Source organism: Stenella coeruleoalba (assembly GCF_951394435.1).
Source record: "Stenella coeruleoalba genome assembly, chromosome: 5".
NCBI classification, from domain to species: domain Eukaryota; kingdom Metazoa; phylum Chordata; class Mammalia; order Artiodactyla; family Delphinidae; genus Stenella; species Stenella coeruleoalba.
The window spans coordinates 61,439,891-61,460,438 of NC_137150.1; the positions used below are offsets into that span (position 1 = coordinate 61,439,891).

Consider the following 20,548-nt stretch of genomic DNA (forward strand, 5'->3'; position numbering starts at 1 on the left):
AGGAGGTGTCTCTATATTCTTGAGATAATCTCTTATCAGATATATGATTTGCAGATATTTTCTCCCATTCTGTGGGTTGCCTTTTCACTCTATTATCGTGTCCTTTGATGCACAGAAGTTTTAAATGTTGATGTAGTCTAATTTATCTGTTTTTTCTTCTATCTGTACGTTTTGTATCATATCCAAGAAATCATTTCCAAATTCAGTGTTATGACACTTTGCCCCTATATTTTCTTCTAAGTTTTATTGTTTTAGGTGTTATGTTTAGGTCTTTGATCCATTTTGAGTTAATTTTTGTATATGGTGTAAAGTAAACTTCCACTTTCATTCTAATGCATGTGGATCTCCAGTTTTCCCAGCACTATTTGTTGAAAAGATTGTCCTTTTCCCAATCAGTGGTCTTGGCACCCTTGTCAAAAATAATTTGACCATGTGTGTGAGAGTGTATTCTATTCTGATGGTCTATTTGTCTTTATGCTAGTACCACACTGTTTTGATTACTATAGTTTTGTAATAATAAATTTTGAAATCAGAAAGTATTAGACCTTCAACTTTGTTTTCCCACCCCATCCTCCCCCTCCTTTTTTGGTATTCATGATATATCAGCAGTAGCCATTATGATTAGAATTAGCTAAGTTAAACCTTACTCTCTTCAGGGAAATGTGCTGTGTTATGCCAGAAGTTATTTATTGAGCACATACTATATGCTAAGCACTGGTTCAGGTACTGAGGATACAAAAATGAACAAATGAGAGTAGCTACTACTCTCAAGGAGTTTTATTCTTGGTTGTATTGAGAGTAGGGAGAAGGTATATGGTAAATATAAAAGCAAATAAGATAATTTCACTTACAAATAAGTGCTATAAAGAAGAGAGTAGCCGGAGGACAAGTTGGGTGCTTTAGCTAGGTTGGTTAGGTAAGGCCTCTCTGAGAAGGTGACATTTGATTGAGACCTAATGGTGAGAAAGAGGCAGTCATGCTGAGATTGGGGGAAAGAGTGTTCTAAGGTGCAGAAACACTAAATGGAAGTTCCCCAATTTTATGATTGGTTTCATTGAGTGATCTATTAAGCCAGATTAGATTACATTCTGGGATAAATCCTTTAGTTATTGAGATTGAAATTGCCTTTGAAGTATGAATAGAAATCATTTGCAACGTCTGTTAGAGCACCATGTTTTGAGACAGGTTTGGGGCTTTCTGTGACATTGATGATGGATTCATGAGCCCAGTTGTTGCCCGATCGTGTAGGTAGTGGATGTTGAGCTCCATCGGCATTCTCTTGGAGAAGACACCGTTTATCCTCAGTCCTCCGAGTCAGACATCTCAGATGCCCCACCATCCTTGCCTTTGACCATTCCAGCCCCTGTGAAAGCGTCCTCACCAGTAAAGCAGTCACATGAGCCAGTACCTGATACCTCTGTGGAGAAAGGTAGTATATATTTTTCCTTGTATGGAAATGCATTTTTACCTTGTATAGAGCAGTCATTATGGCGTGTTCCTTTCCATCACTTGATGTTGAACTGCTGTTTTCAGTGCCTTATGAGTGTATGGAAAATAAATTTTGCATAAGTAGGCATGCTGCTCTTCTACACAGACCTATTATGAAAATAGCCAAGCCCTTACTCTTCTCAGAAAAAATTTTTAATGCAGTTTTATCGACATTTTATAGAACACAAAACTCACTGAAAAGCATTACATTTTTATTCTTTGATGAATATAATGGTTTCCTCTAATATGTTACAGGAAGACTTTCTTGTTTGGTCCATAATTGTGTGAACAAGAAGTTCAAATATTAGTATCTAATCTTATTTAAAATACAATATAAGACTTATCATCAACAAATGTATTTTGACTATGGCATCTTTTTATTTAGTAAATATATAAGTATATAGTTAAGTATTTAAGTGTTCACTTATATAACATATACAAGTACGATATAAAATTGATTCTAAATGGTGTTAGTATGATCTGTAAGTCTACGTTTAATGTGATGTTAATATTTTAGTTCTTTTATAAAAATCTCAACTTTATTTCTCTTAAGTTTCAGTTGCATCCTTTTTATGGGCATTTAATAAAACAGAACATCATTAGATTAAGCTAATGCTTTCTTTTGAGTTTTTCTTTTCTAAACAGTTTATCAATTCATATATAAAGAATGGGAGAACATAATGAACTTATAAATTTTATTATATAGTGTTAGCTAATATGTTTTCTAATTTTTTGAAAGAAGCATTTTAATGAAACATGATTCTAGGCATGATATTTACATTTCACCAGAAAATACATAAAGCAGTGTTAAATACCAGTCAACTGTATTTATTTTACTACTGGTAAATGGCTTAAATGGTTCTTGAAATGGTGAGGGATTTCAAAGTGGTTGATGACTTATTTGCGTGTTTCATTTCAAGAAGGATTCCCAGCCAACACTGAAGCTGAGAGACACACTACATTTTATTCTTTGCCATCTTCATTGGAACGAACACCCACCAAAATGACAACATCCCAGAAAGTCACCTTTTGTTCTCATGGCAATTCAGCTTTTCAGCCAATAGCATCAAGTTGCAAAATTGTGCCACAAAGTCAGGTTCCTAATCCGGAGTCACCTGGAAAATCCTTCCAGCCTATCACCATGAGCTGCAAGATTGTCTCAGGTATACGTGGTATATATGAATTTGGTGTGTGTAAAAATTGTTAGAATGATAAAGTACTATGGCTTTTTTTTTCTTTTTTTTTTTTAGTTTTTTTTTGTTAGCTTTTCTAAGCAGGGTTTTTGTTTAGTTAACAAGCAAGCTCATCACTGTTGATTAGCAAAGCAAAAGTGTCACAAAACAAAAACAAAAGTCATTCATATGGAAACAATTTTTGAATGAGGAAAGAAATAAAATTCAAAGCACCCAAATTTTCATCTAGAATCAGCACAGGTAAATTGTTTGCTAGGATGTATGGAGGAAACTAAGGTAGGAATTAAGTGTGGGAATTATATATGGAAACCAGAGTGACTAGTAATAGAAAAAAATTAGATGCCTTTTGGTTTGTAGTTAAGCTTCAAGGGTTGGTTTGGGATTGAGATATCTTTTATACTCTATAACCACACTAGAAATTTACTCATTCCTGTGATAGGTCGTTCTGAGGTTTCATTTTCACTGAGGTTGAGTTGTCCATTGCTGCACAACAGTTTATGTTAGGTAAACTTCTAGTAGAAATATGCTTTATAGTTTTGACTGTGCCACCTCAGAAAAGACATGAAAGTGAGTCAATAGAAATACGTAGGCAGTGGGAGACTTCTATATAATTCTTAAATGAAGGGGGCGGGGGGAGTGTTCAGTGCTAAAAATAGCTAAGCAGAAATATGATCCAAGTCCTTGAAATTGATAAAAGGTAAAGAATGTATAATTTTACCCACCAGTTAGAAGCGTTTTGGAGCTTGCTGCTTCAGAGGTGGAATAGGCTGAACATATAAATTGTTTTGAAGTTTAGAGAAATTCATGGATAACAGATTTGATCAATAACTGTTGAGGATGTTTAATGATGTATCTGTCGGTAACTTCTGAGAGCTATGGGAACACGAATGTCTGGCTTGTGGCTGTGATATGGTATTGAGAGAGACTTTTGTTTTGGTGGATGAATTTCATATTTTCCTATTGGAAATTCATTGCAAATCAAGACTTGGTTCCTAAGTCTAGCTGTTCACTTGCCTCCCTAACTTCAGTTTCTTCAAGTATAACCAGTATTATAACAACCTGCCCAAGTTGTTGTTACCTGGGGATGCAGCAGTTCCACACTTGTGTAAAAGCACTGTGTTTTGAACTTTAATATGCCTGCTGGAGTCTCTTGTTAAAATACTTATTTTTATTTTATGTTATTTTATGTTTAAATGTTTATTGATATATTTGGTAGATCTGGGGTAGGACCTCAGTATCTGTTTCTAACAGGCTGACTGCTGCTGCTGCTACATGGATAAGGATGTAGAGAGTAAAATGCACTAACCCCTGGCCTCAGCTGCTGCAGCTGCTCTCAGTACCTGAAACTTACAGTCCCATTCTCTTTTCCCAACTTGTCGCCTTTGTACTGGTGGCCCTGCCCCTCTTCCGTTTTCTTTAGCGTCCTCTTAGATGGGCTGAATATATCTATTTTGTTTAGTTTATTTTGTTTCTCTTTTTATTAATAAAGGTTCCCCTATATCAACCCCAAGTCCATCGCCATTGCCTCGAACCCCAACTTCCACTCCAGTCCATGTGAAGCAAGGCACTGCCAGTTCTGTTATTAATAATCCTTATGTTATCGTGGACAAGCCAGGGCAGGTTATTGGAGCCACCACTCCTACTGCAGGTGTGTGTTTGAATGGAACAATATTCATGCAATCCCCAAGATTTGATCTTTTTTAGAGGTGGAATCCTAATGTGACTTAGTAGCCATATAATAGGAGAATGAAATCTTCAACCATGAACAAGAGGAGGGAATACATAAGAGTGTATATATATATATATATATATATATATATATATATATTCTTTTTTGTTTTCCAGTGCTATTTGAGGGAAGATTTACTTCTTGTAAAAGTTATATTTTTAGGAATTTACTTAAGTTTTATTTTTTAATTTCTTAAGATTCATAGTGAACCATAATTAATTTTCTAAAAAAGGAAAAAAAAAGAGTGGATTTTATTCTCATTTAGAAGACATTCTTTTTAGGCAATGTGTGATTAACTTTTCAAAATTAAGCTTTAGAGCAAGAATAGCTTTGTGAGCCATACATATTTTTCCCCAGTGAAATAAAAAAGTGATCTTTACTTTTCAGTGAATAAGATAAAACTTGCATGTGGGAGGGAAGCTGAACCCTGTAGTTATTTAAAACAAAAAACAACTCTAATAGGAAGCATAAGAAGTCTTTGGATTCCCCGTGTTTATCATCATAACCTCATATAAATACAGAGAGCTTTTCAGGTTTCTTTGAGGTACTTTCACTAACATTTTATTTATTCCCTTCAATTAAACTGTTTAAACACGTGCACCTCTGTGTAAACTTTCCTGTAGCTTTCACTTCTAATAGAAATATCGAAAAGAGAAATAAGAGAAATAGCTATAAAATAATGAGACTGATTTTTTTCTAACATGTTTGATTTTAACACAGATTAATGTGTGTTGGGCCTTTCCAACTATTTTTTTAGAAAGTTATGTTCTTTAACAATGATTATAATTGTGGGACTCCTTTACAAAATGCTACTTTCAGAGATTCCCTTTTGAGTACACCTAAGGATGCCAAGTAGGTGTCTTTTGAGGATGTTTAGTTTTAGGAATCAGCCAAAGTCTCTGCAGGCAAGTTTGGTAAATGGAGGAGGTGGCCAAGTACCATTTTTAGTCTTGACTTACTGTTGACTGTAGATAATGTGACTTATTTTGATCAGACCCTAAAGCCAGTTGTACTGATGGAGTATAAAGTGTTTAATGTCAGCATTTTGGAGTAGGTATAACCTTCTAGTGAAACTACTTTGAAGGAACTAGCATTCAGTTGAATGCATACATTTTGGCACATTGTGAAATAGCCAACACCATTATGTTACAGTATCTCTTTCTATATGAGTGCAGAATATATAATGTCTACTTACTTTACTTATTCTTCTACACTTCCTTACTAGCTTCTTGTCCCTTTTTAGGTTGATGAAGCGGTCAGCTTCACAGGATGAATCCTTAAGTGTTTTTTTCTATAATAGTATCATGGTTGTGAGTTTTCAGCCCTTCAAAATGAACAATACATAGTGGGGAGAAGACGAGGGTGGTGGAAAATGGCTTTAAAATTCCATTTTGTAAATTTTACTTTGTTTATACTTTATTTTTAAATCTACCTTGCTTATCAGGAAGTCCTACCAGCAAGCTCTCTACTGCCTCTCAGGCCTCCCAAGGAACAGGTTCCCCGATTCCTAAAATTCATGGAAGTAGTTTTGTAACATCTGCTGTCAAGGTAACACTCTTATTGCACTTTGCTAGTTTCTAAACGTGGTACATTCAAGTTGAGCCAGAATTTGCAAGTGATAATGCAGATTTCATAAAGTAGAATCTTCAAGCTAAGAAGTATCATAAAGATCAAGTACTTCAGACTCCCCTACCTTACCTATGATTTTTTTTTTGACAGCTTTGTTATACATTTTTCTTTACAAAGTAATAATTCGCATCTTTCCACAGTGTATTTTCCCCTTCCCCCACCTTCTTCAGGATAAGAAGTCCTTTGAAATTTAGAATTCCAAATATGATCTAACTTGTTCAGATCATAGTGCTAGATATCTGCTCACTGTTCCGCAGAGACAGTCACTGCTGTTGACTTAGTTATTCAGCTTATTTGTTATTGTCTTGGCTACCTTAAGGCTAGAGCCTCTGAGGTATAAACTCCTGTTTGAGAATTCCTGAGAATTCAAAGATCATCTCTTACATGACTGGTGCTAACACAGCATTTCTTATATCTAGGCACTTAATTGTGATGATATTGAATAGTTTCCTGATCCAAGGCGAGGTTTTTCTCTAATGCAGTGTAATCTGTGAGCACTGTGTTCTATGAATGCCTGAATTGTAAGAATTCCTTGAAGGTCTTAATTTTCTACCAGTGTATTTTTGCATGTTTGTTGATGATATTTTCATTACATAGTTAAACAGTGTTCTTAACTTTGTTTCTTGCCCCCAACATTTATTTATGGAAAATTGCCTCTGAGACTTGCCTTTTGTATTTGAGAATTAGAGACAAATGACAGTAATTTTGAATTTTGACCTTTGCTGCCTTTGTATTTGCTAATTGTTCAAGTGCTTTTTTTGTTGTATTGTTTTTAAAATTTTTAGTGAAAAATTTCCCCCTGCGTCCTGGGTATTTATTCCAGAGTAACAGATCAAGTTGCAAGTACTGTTACAACGGTGTGGTATACTGAAACACTGTCACTGCCTGTTACATTCATTTGTTTATTTAGTGCATAGACCTTAGGGATAGAAAAGAAATAGAATACAGTACCTATCCTTTAGTAGCATCTGGCAGGGGACTGGACATGAAACCAATGAGTCAGCCAAATATTACAGGTAGTATGATAGGAGTCTTTCCAGTTTACAGTGGGCACAGATGAGTAGGTTCTTGCCAATTTATAGCCTTACTTTGAATTGTCTTTTCAAGCAATATTAAAATGCAGGTGTAGGGACTCAGAAGCCCCCAAAGAGTTTTGGGCTTTTTGTTTGTTTTTGTTGCTAGGGAATGTCACAGGTTTGTATTAAATATGTGACTAGAGTGAAATCACTCACTTTATCCTAATTGTACAATACGTATTTTTACAAACACAGCAGGAGGATTCTTTGTTTGCATCTATGCCACCTCTTTGCCCAATTGGGAGTCACCCTAAGGTTCAAAGCCCCAAACCTATAACTGGAGGACTTGGAGCTTTCACAAAAGTAAGTATTCATGAGAGGATTATCCCACAAGTGGATAAGCTCTTATTACAGAATCTTTTTGTGGCATGTTGGAGTTGATTGATGCTACTACCCCACATCATGGAACTTTTTAGTATGTCTCATCTCTAAGACTGGATCCTACTTCTGAGACATGCTTCCATTTATTTAGTGGTGTTCACAGGGCAGCCCTTGGAGTCTAGCAAGATGGGAACTTCCTGGTGCCGTTTTGCCACCAATGTCTAAAATAAATGACGAGGTTGGTTTGCAGATACACTGGATCTAGTCCACTTCCTACTTTTGGTCCCTTTAATAGCTATTATGGGCTATACTTAAGCAGTATTTTTACCCTTCTAGTGGAGTCATTGTTTACATACAGGGCTTCATTAATTCCTGCATACAGAATAAATTCAAATATTAGTAGCATTTTTCATGGGCTGCTTATTCATTGTCATTATCATGTTTGTTGCAAGGTAATCATCAAACAGGAACCTGGAGAAGCCTCTCATGTACCAACAACAGGAGCTGCCAGCCAGTCACCACTCCCTCAGTATGTGACTGTGAAAGGGGGTCACATGATAGCTGTGTCCCCTCAAAAACAAGTCCTAACTGCTGGAGAAGGGACTGCCCAGTCACCAAAGATTCAGCCCTCTAAGGTTTGTGTTGGGTAAGGATGGGGAAGTCAACATGTCAGTGAACGTTGTTTGCCTAAGTAATGGACAAGTGCTGAGAAGGGTGACGGTGTTGATGGTCCCGGGAAAACCTGTGGATGAAAGCCCTGTAGGAAAAGCAGATAAGTTGGTGTTTAACCCACCTGTTCGTTTCATAGTTATTAACAAGAGCAGGGACTTGGTTTATAGAGGGCCCAGGGACAGTTCAAGAGGTGAAGGGATGCCGTGTTATCTCTCCGACAGTGAAGATGATTGACATCATGGACACAACTTTACACTTGATTCAAGTCTAACTGACAGGATCGAGGTCCACTGTTTTACCTGTTTATTTCTGATAGGAGACTGCTATAGTTTGCACCTCTGATGTCTTGACTGTGTGATCTGTTAAATGATTCTTGGCTCTTTAGAGAGTTTATTTTCTTTATAATTTGAAGGTTTGGGGAATTTACATATTGGGAGAACTCTAAAACAGAGATACATGTTTCCCTGCATCCGTTGTACTTAGGAGTGCCAAAGTATATCATGCTCTTATTTGCATATTATCTGTAAACCTCAGACAACCTTGCAAGATGGATATTTTCACTGCTATTTTATAAATGAGGAAATTGTGGCTCTGAGAGGTTAAGCAACATCCTTGAGAGCATACAGCTAATAAGTGACAGAGAATTTGAACCCAGGTCTAGTTGACTCCAAAATTCGCCATTCCAGAACTGTTAAAATTTGTGAGCCATTGTGTGTAACCTAAGCATGCTTTTAGAACATCCAGAGTTAAATAATCTTACTTTTAGGGCAGATATATCCTAAAGCTATTAAGAGTACTATGTGAAGCGCTTGCTTTTCAACTTTAAAATAGGTTTTAGATATTTTGGTTAGTCTAGATGGCTGCATGTAGATTGAGTTAAAAATTCATAGTCTTATAGGTGGTTCTAAAATCTGTAAGAGTTCATTAACCACTTTCCCAAACTTTTCTGCTCATAAGACTCAACTGATGATTAAAAATATCAGAACTTCTTGGTGACCTCGAGAATCTGGATTTTTAACAAACTCTCCTACTGACTCATATGATTAGGCAAATTTAGGAACCATGGAATTACAGCATCAAATTTGACTTTGGGGGGGCTTCCCTGGTGGCGCAGGTGGTTGAGAGTCCGCCTGCCGATGCAGGGGACACGGGTTTGTGCCCCGGTCCAGGAAGATCCCACATGCCGCGGAGCGGCTGGGCCCATGAGCCATGGCCGCTGAGCCTGCGCGTCCAGAGCCTGTGCTCCGCAACGGGAGAGGCCACAACAGTGAGAGGCCCGTGTACTGCAAAAAAAAAAATTTGACTTTGGGGATTCCATAGCTAGAATCACTAAAACAGGCAACCCCCAACTACTTCCTGATGCTCCCTCTGTTGTTTTGGCTTCAGGGATAAGCATTTTGTTCAAGTCCTTTCGTGAATCGGTTATTGTCATCTAGTCTTCGTACTCAGACACATCCTGTATGTTGTTTAAAATCTATTTTGCTTCACCTAGAAATACATGGTATTACTGATTTAGGCTTTTGAATCATGATAGCATTGCTATTTATGCTCAGAAGCTCTGAAAAGTTTCTGCTTTTTGCCACTTTTGCATTTTGCAAATCTGCTCACCCAGTAATACTGAACAACTGTATTGGCTTTCTTGTCACATTCCCACCTACCTAATGGCAAGGTAGGACCAAGAGAAAATGGCTGGGTTTGTGCTAGAATGCCTTAAGTGTAAAGGTACCTGATAAGAAAAGCCACAGAAGAGTGTGAAAAAACTACAGAGAAGCAGAACATGAAACAAGACATCTATCCCAGAAATTTTGTACATGCTTTAGACTTGAGATAAAGAGCTATCTGCAAGTACAGCGTGTCCCTGGTTATTGCTGAGGTGTAGTCAGAGAAAGTATGCCAGAAAACAGGAGGGTGAACAGAATGGTACTGTTTCACTTTCCACACAACTTTGGCACAATAGAAACACAGTTTATCATTTTCATAAAAGTAGAAAGCGGTGCTGCTTTTGACATGAAAAGAGACAGTTGAGGAATTGGTGGTTCATATGGGAAGGAAGCAGTGTGGTGAAGTTAAAAGAGCATGAGCTTGTTACACATCTCAGATCTCAGCCACTCATTACTTGTGTGAGCTGGGCAAATTTATCTGTCTCAGCCTTGTTTTTTCATCTAGTAAAAGGAAATAATACCCTTTGCCTTTCAGTGCTATAGGAGAATTAGAGATCATTGTATATAGAGGACCTAGCACAGAGCAGGTGCTAAATAAGTGATAGCAGCTAAAGTTATGTGAGGATGAGTCCTATGTATATATGTGTGAGTACCATGTAATAGTTACTGTCATTGAGAACTAAATCGTAAGTGGCTGTATTTTTCAGCATCCAGGGAAAAATCACATATAGAGAATCCTCACCTTCAGGTTGCTAAAGTAGATTCTGACTTGCAAAGGTCTGTACAGGGCACAGGGAGGGCAGGAATAGAAACTCCAAATCAAAGCATGAATCAAAATTAAGTATTTAAAACTGTACAGAACAAAGGTGAAACTAAGGAAATTCGAAGAGCAGTGCTGTGGGAGGGGAAGAAGAAAACAATTGGTAGGTGATTTCAGGTTCTAGGCCAAAATGTTGTATTAAAAAAAAAAAAAACTAATTTGGGGTTACAGTGTCCTACTCAAGAGACTTGCTTGTGGTGTCATAGACTGCTGTGCATAGGGTTTTCCCCAGTAGAATGCCAGACTTCCTCATTCTCCTCAGTGTTTTATAATAAAGGGGGGTTGTTTATCTTGTGAGCAGTTTGCTCTTGGTGGACAAGCTCTGCTAGTAAAAACTGCCCTCCTGTGGCCAGCATGGTTATGTTTTATTTGGCTCTCGGAGGGATTAGGTGTGTCATATTCTGGACATTTTGAAGCAGTTGAGTGTGAGGATAGAGGTTGGCACAAGTAGGGAAAAGCAAGTCAGATGCATGGGATTGGAGGAAAGAAATTAAAATAGGTACATGTATGTATTATTTTCCTTTTTTTAAATTGAAGTATAGTTTGTATATAATATGTTACCAGTGTACTGTATAGTGATTCACAATTTTTAAAGGTTAAATTCCATTTCTACTTATAAAATATTGACTGTATTCCCTGTGTTGTACAGTATACCCTTGTAGCTTATTTTATACCTAATAGTTTGTACCTCTTAATCCCCTACCCCTATATTGCCCCTCCTCCCTTTTCTGTTCCCCAGTGGTAACCACTAGTTTGTTCTCTATATCTGTGAGTCTGCTTCTTTTCTGTTATATTCACTAGTTTGTTGTATTTTTTTTAGATTCCACATATAAGTGATATCACATGTATATATTATTTTCCTTTAAGATCTTTGCTTTCTTTGTTAATTTAGGAACATGAAAATAGATTATGTGTAATTTAGCTTATACAAGGGATTATTAAGTGTGATATATTTAGGAAATGTAAAGACAGACGTCTTAGAAAAAAGTTCAACTACTATAACAAATTCCCAAACCAGGAGCTTAAATGAGTTTACTTCTCTCACACATGAAAGTCTGGTAAGCGGCCCTGGTGTGTTGGTTCCACAATCATCAAGAATCTAGACTCCATCTCATTGCTCTGTCATTTTCAAAATTTGGTTTTCAGCTTGTGGGCTATGATAGCCACTTCCTCTCATGCCACCGTGTTCACATTTCTGGCCAGCAGGAAAAGGGAAGGGAAGAGGGTTTGGGGAGAGCGAACCAAAAATTTGCACTCATCACTTCTGTTCACGTCCCTTTAGCCAGAAATGAGATGTCAGACCTAGGTGTGAAGGAGTTGGGAAATATAGTAGGTATTCTGTGTGGCCATGTCCCTAGCTGAAAATCGGGGGTTCTGTTACTATGAGAGAGAAACAAAGAATACATATTGGGGTTCAGCTGGCAGTTTCTGCCATACCTTAACAATAATTTTCTGGATTAAGAAGCTTTTTTTTTTTTATCAATGCAGAGAAAAGTTCTTGATTAGTAAGAAGAGTTTGTATATCTCCACATCTCTAGGGGGAATGAGTGTGCCCAGCTCTGTAGCTACAGTAACACTCCATGTTGCCTATATAATGAGGCTCATACAGTCAGAATGAAGAGATTTGGATAATCATCAGGGATTGTTTTAACCAAGCCAGGATAGCTGGGAGTTTTCTCTTCTCCATTCTAGATGAACTTATTTCTCCCCCCAACCCATTGGTTCTTTGATTTTTTTTTTTTTTTTTTGCGGTACGCGGGCCTCTCACACTCCGTGGCCTCTCCCATTGCGGAGCAAAGGCTCCGGACGCGCAGGCTCAGCAGCCATGGCTCATGGGCCCAGCCGCTCCGTGGCATGTGGGATCCTCCCAGACCGGGGCACGAACCCACGTCCCCTGCATCAGCAGGCGGACTCCCAACCACTGCGCCACCAGGGAAGCCCTCTTTGATTGTTTTGTTTCTTCCTTTCTTTCCCTCCTTCCTTAAACGTACATAAAAGTGCAGAGGCTATTTTAATGAATCCTACATGTCCATTATTCCATTTCAGCAGTTACCAGCATTTTGCTGATCTTCTCCTAGAATATTAAAGCAGATACGAGCTGTTATCTATATATTTTGATTTCTGTTTGATTAACTGAACCTTAAGATCAAGGTCCTCTGCCCTGGCCAAATGCTGAAGGTAGTGACAGGTGTTTATCCTTTGGCTTTCTGTCCTGAGTCTCTACGTAGTCTCATAGATCACCAGTCTTCAGTTCATAGTAACAAGTGTTGTGCTGGCTGCAGCTGTCGTTTACTGTGTACATCATGCTGGCTAGGCACTTTATAAACTTATTTTCATTTATGCCTCATGATCTTATGAGGTATTTTATAGATGAGATATCTAAAGCTAAAACTCAAAGAGGTTAAATAACTGTGCAGCTACTAACTGATGGAACAAGACTGGGAAAGCAGGTCTGACTGCTTATAAAAACCTATACTCTTTCCTCTTGATACACTGGTTTATAACAATTGATTAGGGGACCATTTTCTTTACATCAGCCATATTGTCCAAGCACATGACAAGTGTATTTTACTATATTCACATTCTTTGAAAAGGAACCATGTATGATTTAGTGATTATTTAACTTAAAAATCCCATTCATCAGTTGTTATATGGTTTGACATTTTGTTCTACCTTAGGTAATGCTATTATTTTTTAATTTGGGAAGATTCTAAAATTTCAGTAAATACAGAGAATAATATAATCAATATCCACATATCCTCCACTGTGAATTAACATGTTCATATTTAATTCAACATTTTTTTCTCCAAATAAAATATGACTGATAAAGTTGCAGTCCACTTTGTTCTTCCCCAAAACAACAGTCATGAATTTGGATGTGTAGCTTGACAGTCCATACTTTTTATTACATACGTAATAGCTGTACGTAACATGTAGTATTGTGAATTTTGAAGATTTACATAAAAGATATTTATACTCATGTTTTTCTGCAACTCCCCTTTCACTCAATATTTGTACTTGCAAAGTCTGTTGATGTTGATATATATATAGTTCCAGTTCATTCATTGTAACTAACGGATGCTATTCCATCAGTCTGTCTTATACCACATTTTATCCATTCCTCTATCTATAGACATTAAGCATATTTCATTTTGTAGACATTAAGATTACTTGCAATTTTTTGTAATTACAAATAACGCTACCTTGGACTTTCTGTGTATGTTCCCTTGAGCACATGTCTAAGATTTCTCTGGGATATATCCCTACCAGTAGAGGGTGAATTTTCAATTTTAGTAGATATCCTAGTACTTCTCTGGAGTGGCTGTACAAATTTACCTTTCTACCAGCAGTGAACAAAAGTTCCTGTTTCCCCATATCCTCTAGCCAATTCTTGGTATTATCAGGCTTTAAAATTTTCCCCTCCAATCTGATGGTTGAAAAGTACTTTCTTCTTTATCTTTTTTGCCTTTAGAAGACAGATCTTTTCCATTCGTAAAAAAGAATGTAAAAGTCTTTTTATCTAGTTTCTGGTGAGAAGTTCTTTTTATGAAATAAAGAATTAGGGAGTGTGAAACACTGCCCCAATTTTCCATTAATTAAGTTGTTTCTTCTAATTGAACATTGTACTATTGACCTTGTTTTAAAAGAGCTCTGAAGTATTCTTTTACTTGAAAAAATTTACGGTATTTTTAGAACTAGGTACTTCTAACTTTCATTCTTTGGGTGCTGGGATCTTTTTTTTTTAATTGAATTAAATGTTTTTCTAGCTTACACTTTTTCTTTTTTAATGAAATGTCTACCTTTAAGGAAAGGAAAGATTAGAAAGTATAGAAAAAGATAACTTTTTTTTTTTTTTTTTTTTTTGGCGGTACGCGGGCCTCTCACTGTTGTGGCCTCTCCCGTTGCGGAGCACAGGTTCTGGATGCGCAGGCCCAGTGGCCATGTCTCACGGGCCCAGCTGCTCCACGGCATGTGGGATCTTCCCGGACCGGGGCACGAACCCGTGTCCCCTGCATCGGCAGGTGGACTCTCAACCAGTGCGCCACCAGGGAAGCCCGAAAAAGATAACTTTTAAAAAAAAATAAGTTGGAAGAGGTGTCACATGTTATACCATATAATAAATGACATGAATTGTTAGATGTTCTAGTGATGGAGAAATATTGCTTCAGATGGGGATAACACAGAAGGGGTTACTGAAGAGGTGATATTTAAAAGTATGTAGTGGAGTTTATAGTTCATATATGAGAATGTTTATTGCAGTTTTTTCATAATGTGAAATTTAAAATTATCTAAATAGTCACACAGTAGTGAAATACTTACTTAGATTATGGTATATCTATTCTAATACATTATTTTTTGGTCATCTCAAAATGTTTCTGAAAAATAACAGTGGAAATGGTTGTAACATGATGTTAAATTTAAAAATTATAAAACTATATGTATCCTAATCTTGGTTTCAAAATGTACATTTAAAAGAATCAGAAGTAAATACTACATTAAAAATATTAGAGGGCTTCCCTGGTGGCGCAGTGGTTGAGAGTCCGCCTGCCGATGCAGGGGACATGGGTTCGTGCCCCCGTCCGGGAAGATCCCACATGCCGCGGAGCGGCTAGGCCCGTGAGCCATGGCCGCTGGGCCTGCGCGTCCGGAGCCTGTGCTCTGCAACGGGAGAGGCCACAACAGTGAGATACCTGCGTACCGCAAAAAAAAAAAAAAAAAATTAAGAGATTATTTCTGATGAGTAGAGTTTTTTTCTTTATATCTCTGTATTTCCTGTGTTTTTTTTTAAAAAAACACACATATTACTTTTTATAATTAAAATAGGTTATAGGTAGTAGCTGGGGTTAAGACAAAAGCTGTAACATTTTATTGTAATAAAATCCAGACTGAGAAATACTGCTGTTCACATCGTAGGTAGAATTCCTAGATGATTGAATTAGACTCCATGTGTTGTTATCTAGGGGTTTGCTTTTGTTCTTTGCTGGAACAGAGTGACTGTGCTGCTTTAAGACCCCTCAAGGGACTATGAGAAGAAGCACTGCTGGGTTCTCCTCTGTTTTGAACAGGTTGTTGGGGTTCCAGTTGGGTCTACCCTACCTTCGGCAGTGAAGCAGGCAGTGGCAATCAGTGGTGGCCAGATCCTCGTAGCCAAGGCCAGCTCGTCTGTCGCCAAAGCAGTTGGTCCAAAGCAAGTTGTGACCCAAGGAGTTGCCAAGGCAATTGTGAGTGGAGGTGGAGGAACCATTGTCGCTCAGCCGATGCAAGCCTTAACCAAGGCTCAGGTCACTGCTGCTGGCCCTCAGAAGAGTGGATCCCAGGGTTCAGGTAACTGATACTAATCGGGGGCCCTTTCAGCAGCAGCCCCTTCCAAAACGCTCTGTGCTAGTGATTTTATTTGCTATTTGGTTCTCTCTAGAAAAACCTAGGATGTTGATGTTTTAAGGAGTATATAAAAACATGTTAATCTTTTTCATGTAACATTTTACATAGAGGCCTGTAAGGCTTTTGCTCTAAGTTGTGTGTGCGCATGTGCGGGTATGAGCAAGAATAGTAAAAATAGAGGGTGTTTCTTGATACTGCTCTCAAGTCTGAAGAATAATTCTCATTTGTCCTTATTTCCACATTGTGTTCTAGTTCAGACTTACAGTCTTGGTATGGTCATTTGCCAGCGGCATTTTGAGATACTTGACTAAGGCATTCTCTACTAAACAAAAGTTTAAATACTTTGAATGTGTTTTAGTCCTTAGTGTTTGTTTCTGTGAGTGCATGAAGAAATATACCTCAGGTATTTGATATTTACTAATTTTTAAAGGTCTTGATGAGGCTGAAGAATGGTAGCAGTGAGTTGGGAGGGTAGTGGAGGTCCAAAATAAAGATTTCAGAGGTGAAGAATTGCTGCTGATGACAAAGTTCTTTTGTGGCATTAAAAATGAGTGTTTGAGATGGGCCAGAAGAAGTGACCTTTGGAGTTTGGAAGATACAGCACTGAGAAGGCAGAGAATTAAATAAGTCATCTATAGTGTTGTCACTGAGAATGAGCCTTTAGCACAGAGCACAATACTTTGAGTCTGGAGTCCGCCTTCAGCTAATGAGGGGAAGTGACTTGGGAGTTCAGTAAATGAGAGCAGAAAAGAGAGGGAGATGGTATAGCTAAGTAGGAGCCTCAAAAGAGGCAGGGCTTTTTTTTCTCCCCCTCTGGCATGAGCCATGATAATGGTCTGAAAGTCTAACTGGAGAGCAAAAATGTTCCTTTCCTGGTCCTAGCCCTCTGATATTGAGGTAAGACAGAAAACAGCCCGTAGCTAGGGGATTTCTGGGGAAGTCTTATCCTCAGAGGACTGAGTTTAATTACCACAAAAAGAGATAATGTTCAAGGAGGTTGATGTTCTAGAGGGTGTAGTGATCACAGCAGGAATTCCTGGAGTGGGGTGCCTGGTGAAAGAGTCAGGGAAGGAAGAAAGCATGAGCAGATGGTTCAGATCAGGGACCGTGAGCCGTGTGGAGATGGGACTCCGGGTGCGGGTGGCAGAGAGGTCTACAGTCCTGGCGTGGCTGCGATGCACAGTGGTGTAAGATGAGATTAGTTCTGGTCATAATGAAGAGGGATGGCCCTCAGTTTAATATCAGTCCCTGATATTGGGTGCAGCTTCCAGGGTTCCTGCCTCCCAAAGCTTTGCACAGTGAAGTGGTCCTGAGAGGGACTACTCTAGCAGGTGGCAGGAGGTTGAGAGTCCTTTCCCTGTGGGACTCACATGGTCCTGTAGGCTTCAGTTCCTGGAGATTCAAATACAAAGTAACTGCAGAAAGTTTTCATGTTTAGAGGTATCACAGCCATGTGCATCGAGAAGTAAATTCTAAGGGGTTAGTGAAAGCTGTTTGACATAGGTGAGACTTTTAAAAGATGAATTATAGTTTCATAGTATATGTGCCAATTGTTGACTGTAGCATTTTTTAGTTCTTAGAAAGTGAGGGAGACTAGAAGTCTTGTTTCAAATCAGTAGATTCATCGTTACTAGAAATTGACTATAAAGGGGCTTTAAACAAATGAGAAGCAAATGTGTATTCATCCATAGAGAGGGTGATTATTTTATTGACTGTCTAAACAACAGTACTTTTGAGAGTTAAGAGTCACTATTAATTATAGTGGGACGTAGGTATAAATTGTAACGGCTTTGGGCAAACCAGGACATATGGTCACTCTATATACAGATATAAATTTCTTTATAGTTTGTAGAAAGCTCTTCTAGTATGTAAATATTTTAATTAGCAACATAATGAAAAATGTCAGCCTTTAAAGCACTGTGCATCTAGGAAGCAAACTGTAGAGTTTATTGTTTGTTAGTGTCTTTGAATAAGTATTTTATTACTCTGTGTATGTTTTAATTTTAGAGATAGCATTGCCCTCAGTTCCAATTTATCTTAATGTTTTTCCTCTTTCTTTTTTTCCCTCTATTCCCTTCACCATTTTAGTAATGGCGACATTGCAGCTGCCAGCCACTAATTTGGCCAACTTGGCAAATTTGCCTCCTGGCACTAAACTCTACCTTACAACGAACAGCAAGAACCCTTCAGGAAAAGGAAAACTGCTGCTGATCCCTCAAGGAGCCATCCTGCGGGCTACCAACAATTCTAGTTAGTCCATCATTAAATCATTTGGTTCTTGGGTCTCTGGGTACGTTCATCTCATCCACCTGAGGGGCAGTTCTTACCTGTTTCAGGAAGCATTTTCATAGCTCTGTTTGCTCAAATGGATTTAAAACATGCACACATTTTAACTAGAAGTGAGTTTAAATAATCATAGTCTTAGGAGGTGACACTGTTGTCTTGGATTTATCTGCTCAGAGTCTGGGTTTGGGAACAAATTACACTGAAGAGGTATGGCTACTGAGCCTGTGTTGGGAGAAAGCTGTATATGTGAGCTGGAAATAAAGAAGACTTCTTCCTGTCAGTGGTATCTGAAAACTGGTGACACCTGAGAAGATTGCTGGACGCCTGTTTTTATTTTGAAGGGGATGGGAATAGGATTGGAATCAAGTGTCTCTGCTTGCCATTATATTTAGATGTGCGACTCAAGTTTGCTAGGTTTGGAGATGGCAAGAGAAATACAGGCTCAGCCTTAGTGTGTAAGATGTAAAGCCCCAAGGAAATTAGGTGGTTTATCTAGGCTTATATAAACTTTTGCTTTGACATATAGAGAAAAACAATTTGGGTAGTGTTGAAAAGGAAAGGGTAAGAGGAATTATTTCCATCTGAGTCAGAAGTATAGTTGGTACAGCAGTTAGGTTCATTTGAAATTAGTCACTTGCCAAAGTGCAGTGTTGTAATTGTAATCAAGCAAGAGCTCCTGTGCCCGTGGTACAGAAAACCATTTCTGACAGTGGGAGTTTGCAGCAAAGTTAGTGTTAATTGCAGGGCACCAAGCAAGGGAGTGGGAAACAAGTCTCAGATCCACTCCAACTTGGTCTTTGAGTTCAGGGTATTTAAAGGGGAGGAACAAAGAAGCAGGGGTTAATCATCATCTTGTGATGTTTCTTAATCGTAGTTTTGGGTGTCAGGATGTCTCTGGTTTACATTTCTCTGGCCAGGTGGTCCATGGCTTGGGGGTCTATTAGCTCATCTTGCCCTAGGGAAACAATCTGAGTTTTTACCTTAGCGATGTTATCTACAACAGCACTTTTAGTACATTAATGATGTTGTTAACAACGGCAGGTTTAGTCATCTGACTCTGGTTGATTAATGTTCAGTTAGCACAGAATTGAGGTCAGAGGGGACAAGAAAGGGAATAAAGTTTTGGATAGAGAGATTAATCATAAACTCAGCAGGGGAATTTGGTTTTAGGGGGACTCAGTTTCAAAAGCTAGTCAGCCATTTTGTTTACTGACTGTAATGGGCGATTTCCACTCTTACCCTGGTGTTTTTTCCTCATACCTAAGTAGTGGTGTATCAAAAATTTAGATATGTAAGAGAAAGACAATGTAAGTCTTCCAAAATTCATCCAGAGAGCTACTTAGAGTGTAGTTTACATATGTAATGTCACCAAAAGGGAAGTAAAAAGGGTACAAAGGCTTTAAAGTGGAATTTGAAAAGCAAAAAAGACCTGGCGTCGTTATAAATATGAAGAAAGTCTTGGTTTTTTCCAGAGCAGGGGGGGAGATGGAAAAGAGAGAGTATTGCAAAATTACACTAAATTCCAGCAGGTTCACTGAAATTGAATCAGATGCCAGAAAGTTTGGGAGCACTTCTCTGAGCACATTTAAGTGTTGGTTAAAAACACTTGGTTAGAAAATGTATCTGACTCTCGATCTCTCACAACTAAGCTAAAACACTTGCAAAGATAAGTTCTTCATTGTAGTACAGTACTCAGAGCTGAACTAGTCGACCATCATTTAGTCAAACGTAAATATATTTCAGTCTTCAGCGTTAGAAAGTTCTCACTCTTGTCACAAACTTGTATATTACAAAAAAAAAAGGAGGAAAGGAGGAAAGGGAAGGAGTGGAGCCCTAAGGGAAACATCTCTCTGGGCTCATCTGTTTTTTCTCTTAAGCCTTCTCTTAATACTTTGTCATTGGTTGTGTTTTCAGACCTCCAGTCTGGCTCAGCTGCCAGTAGCGGTGGTGGTGGCAGTGGCAGTGGAGGAGGAACTGGAGGAGCCCAGAGCCCTGCCGGCCCTGGAGGGATATCCCAGCACCTGACTTACACATCTTACATCCTCAAGCAAACCCCTCAGGTCTGCTCATTTGTGACTGGTATCTTTTAAATCAGTTATTTAATGACTGCCTTTAATTATAGTGGATTTACCTTTACGGCTCTGGAATCAGGCATCAATACTAACATTTTAGTCATGTTATAAATCTGTATTATTTTGGGTTTGCTTTGTTTTGAGAGAAAAGCGAGTGGAGATTCAGAAGGACCTACGTAACTTATCCAAGATCTCTCCACTAAGCCTAGTGGTAGGGTT

At 38.3% G+C, this 20,548-nt stretch overlaps 1 protein-coding gene across 8 annotated transcripts in view; it reads left to right on the plus strand.

Moving 5' to 3' along the window:
* YEATS2 (YEATS domain containing 2) overlaps positions 1-20,548 on the plus strand; it is a gene marked incomplete at its 3' end in the record, with an annotated part of 115,072 nt that overhangs the window by 63,356 nt on the left and 31,168 nt on the right. For 5 of the 8 annotated variants that reach the window (XM_079922513.1, XM_079922519.1, XM_079922515.1 and 2 more), the window contains 9 exons: positions 1,249-1,429; positions 2,409-2,651; positions 4,171-4,329; positions 5,855-5,958; positions 7,311-7,418; positions 7,889-8,071; positions 15,656-15,914; positions 18,060-18,221; positions 20,172-20,317. In XM_079922513.1, the coding sequence (XP_079778639.1) occupies positions 1,249-1,429; positions 2,409-2,651; positions 4,171-4,329; positions 5,855-5,958; positions 7,311-7,418; positions 7,889-8,071; positions 15,656-15,914; positions 18,060-18,221; positions 20,172-20,317 (1,545 nt within the window). The remainder of the gene's footprint in view (positions 1-1,248; positions 1,430-2,408; positions 2,652-4,170; positions 4,330-5,854; positions 5,959-7,310; positions 7,419-7,888; positions 8,072-15,655; positions 15,915-18,059; positions 18,222-20,171; positions 20,318-20,548) is intronic. The other 3 variants (XM_079922517.1, XM_079922516.1, XM_079922518.1) reach the window with 3 other exon arrangements.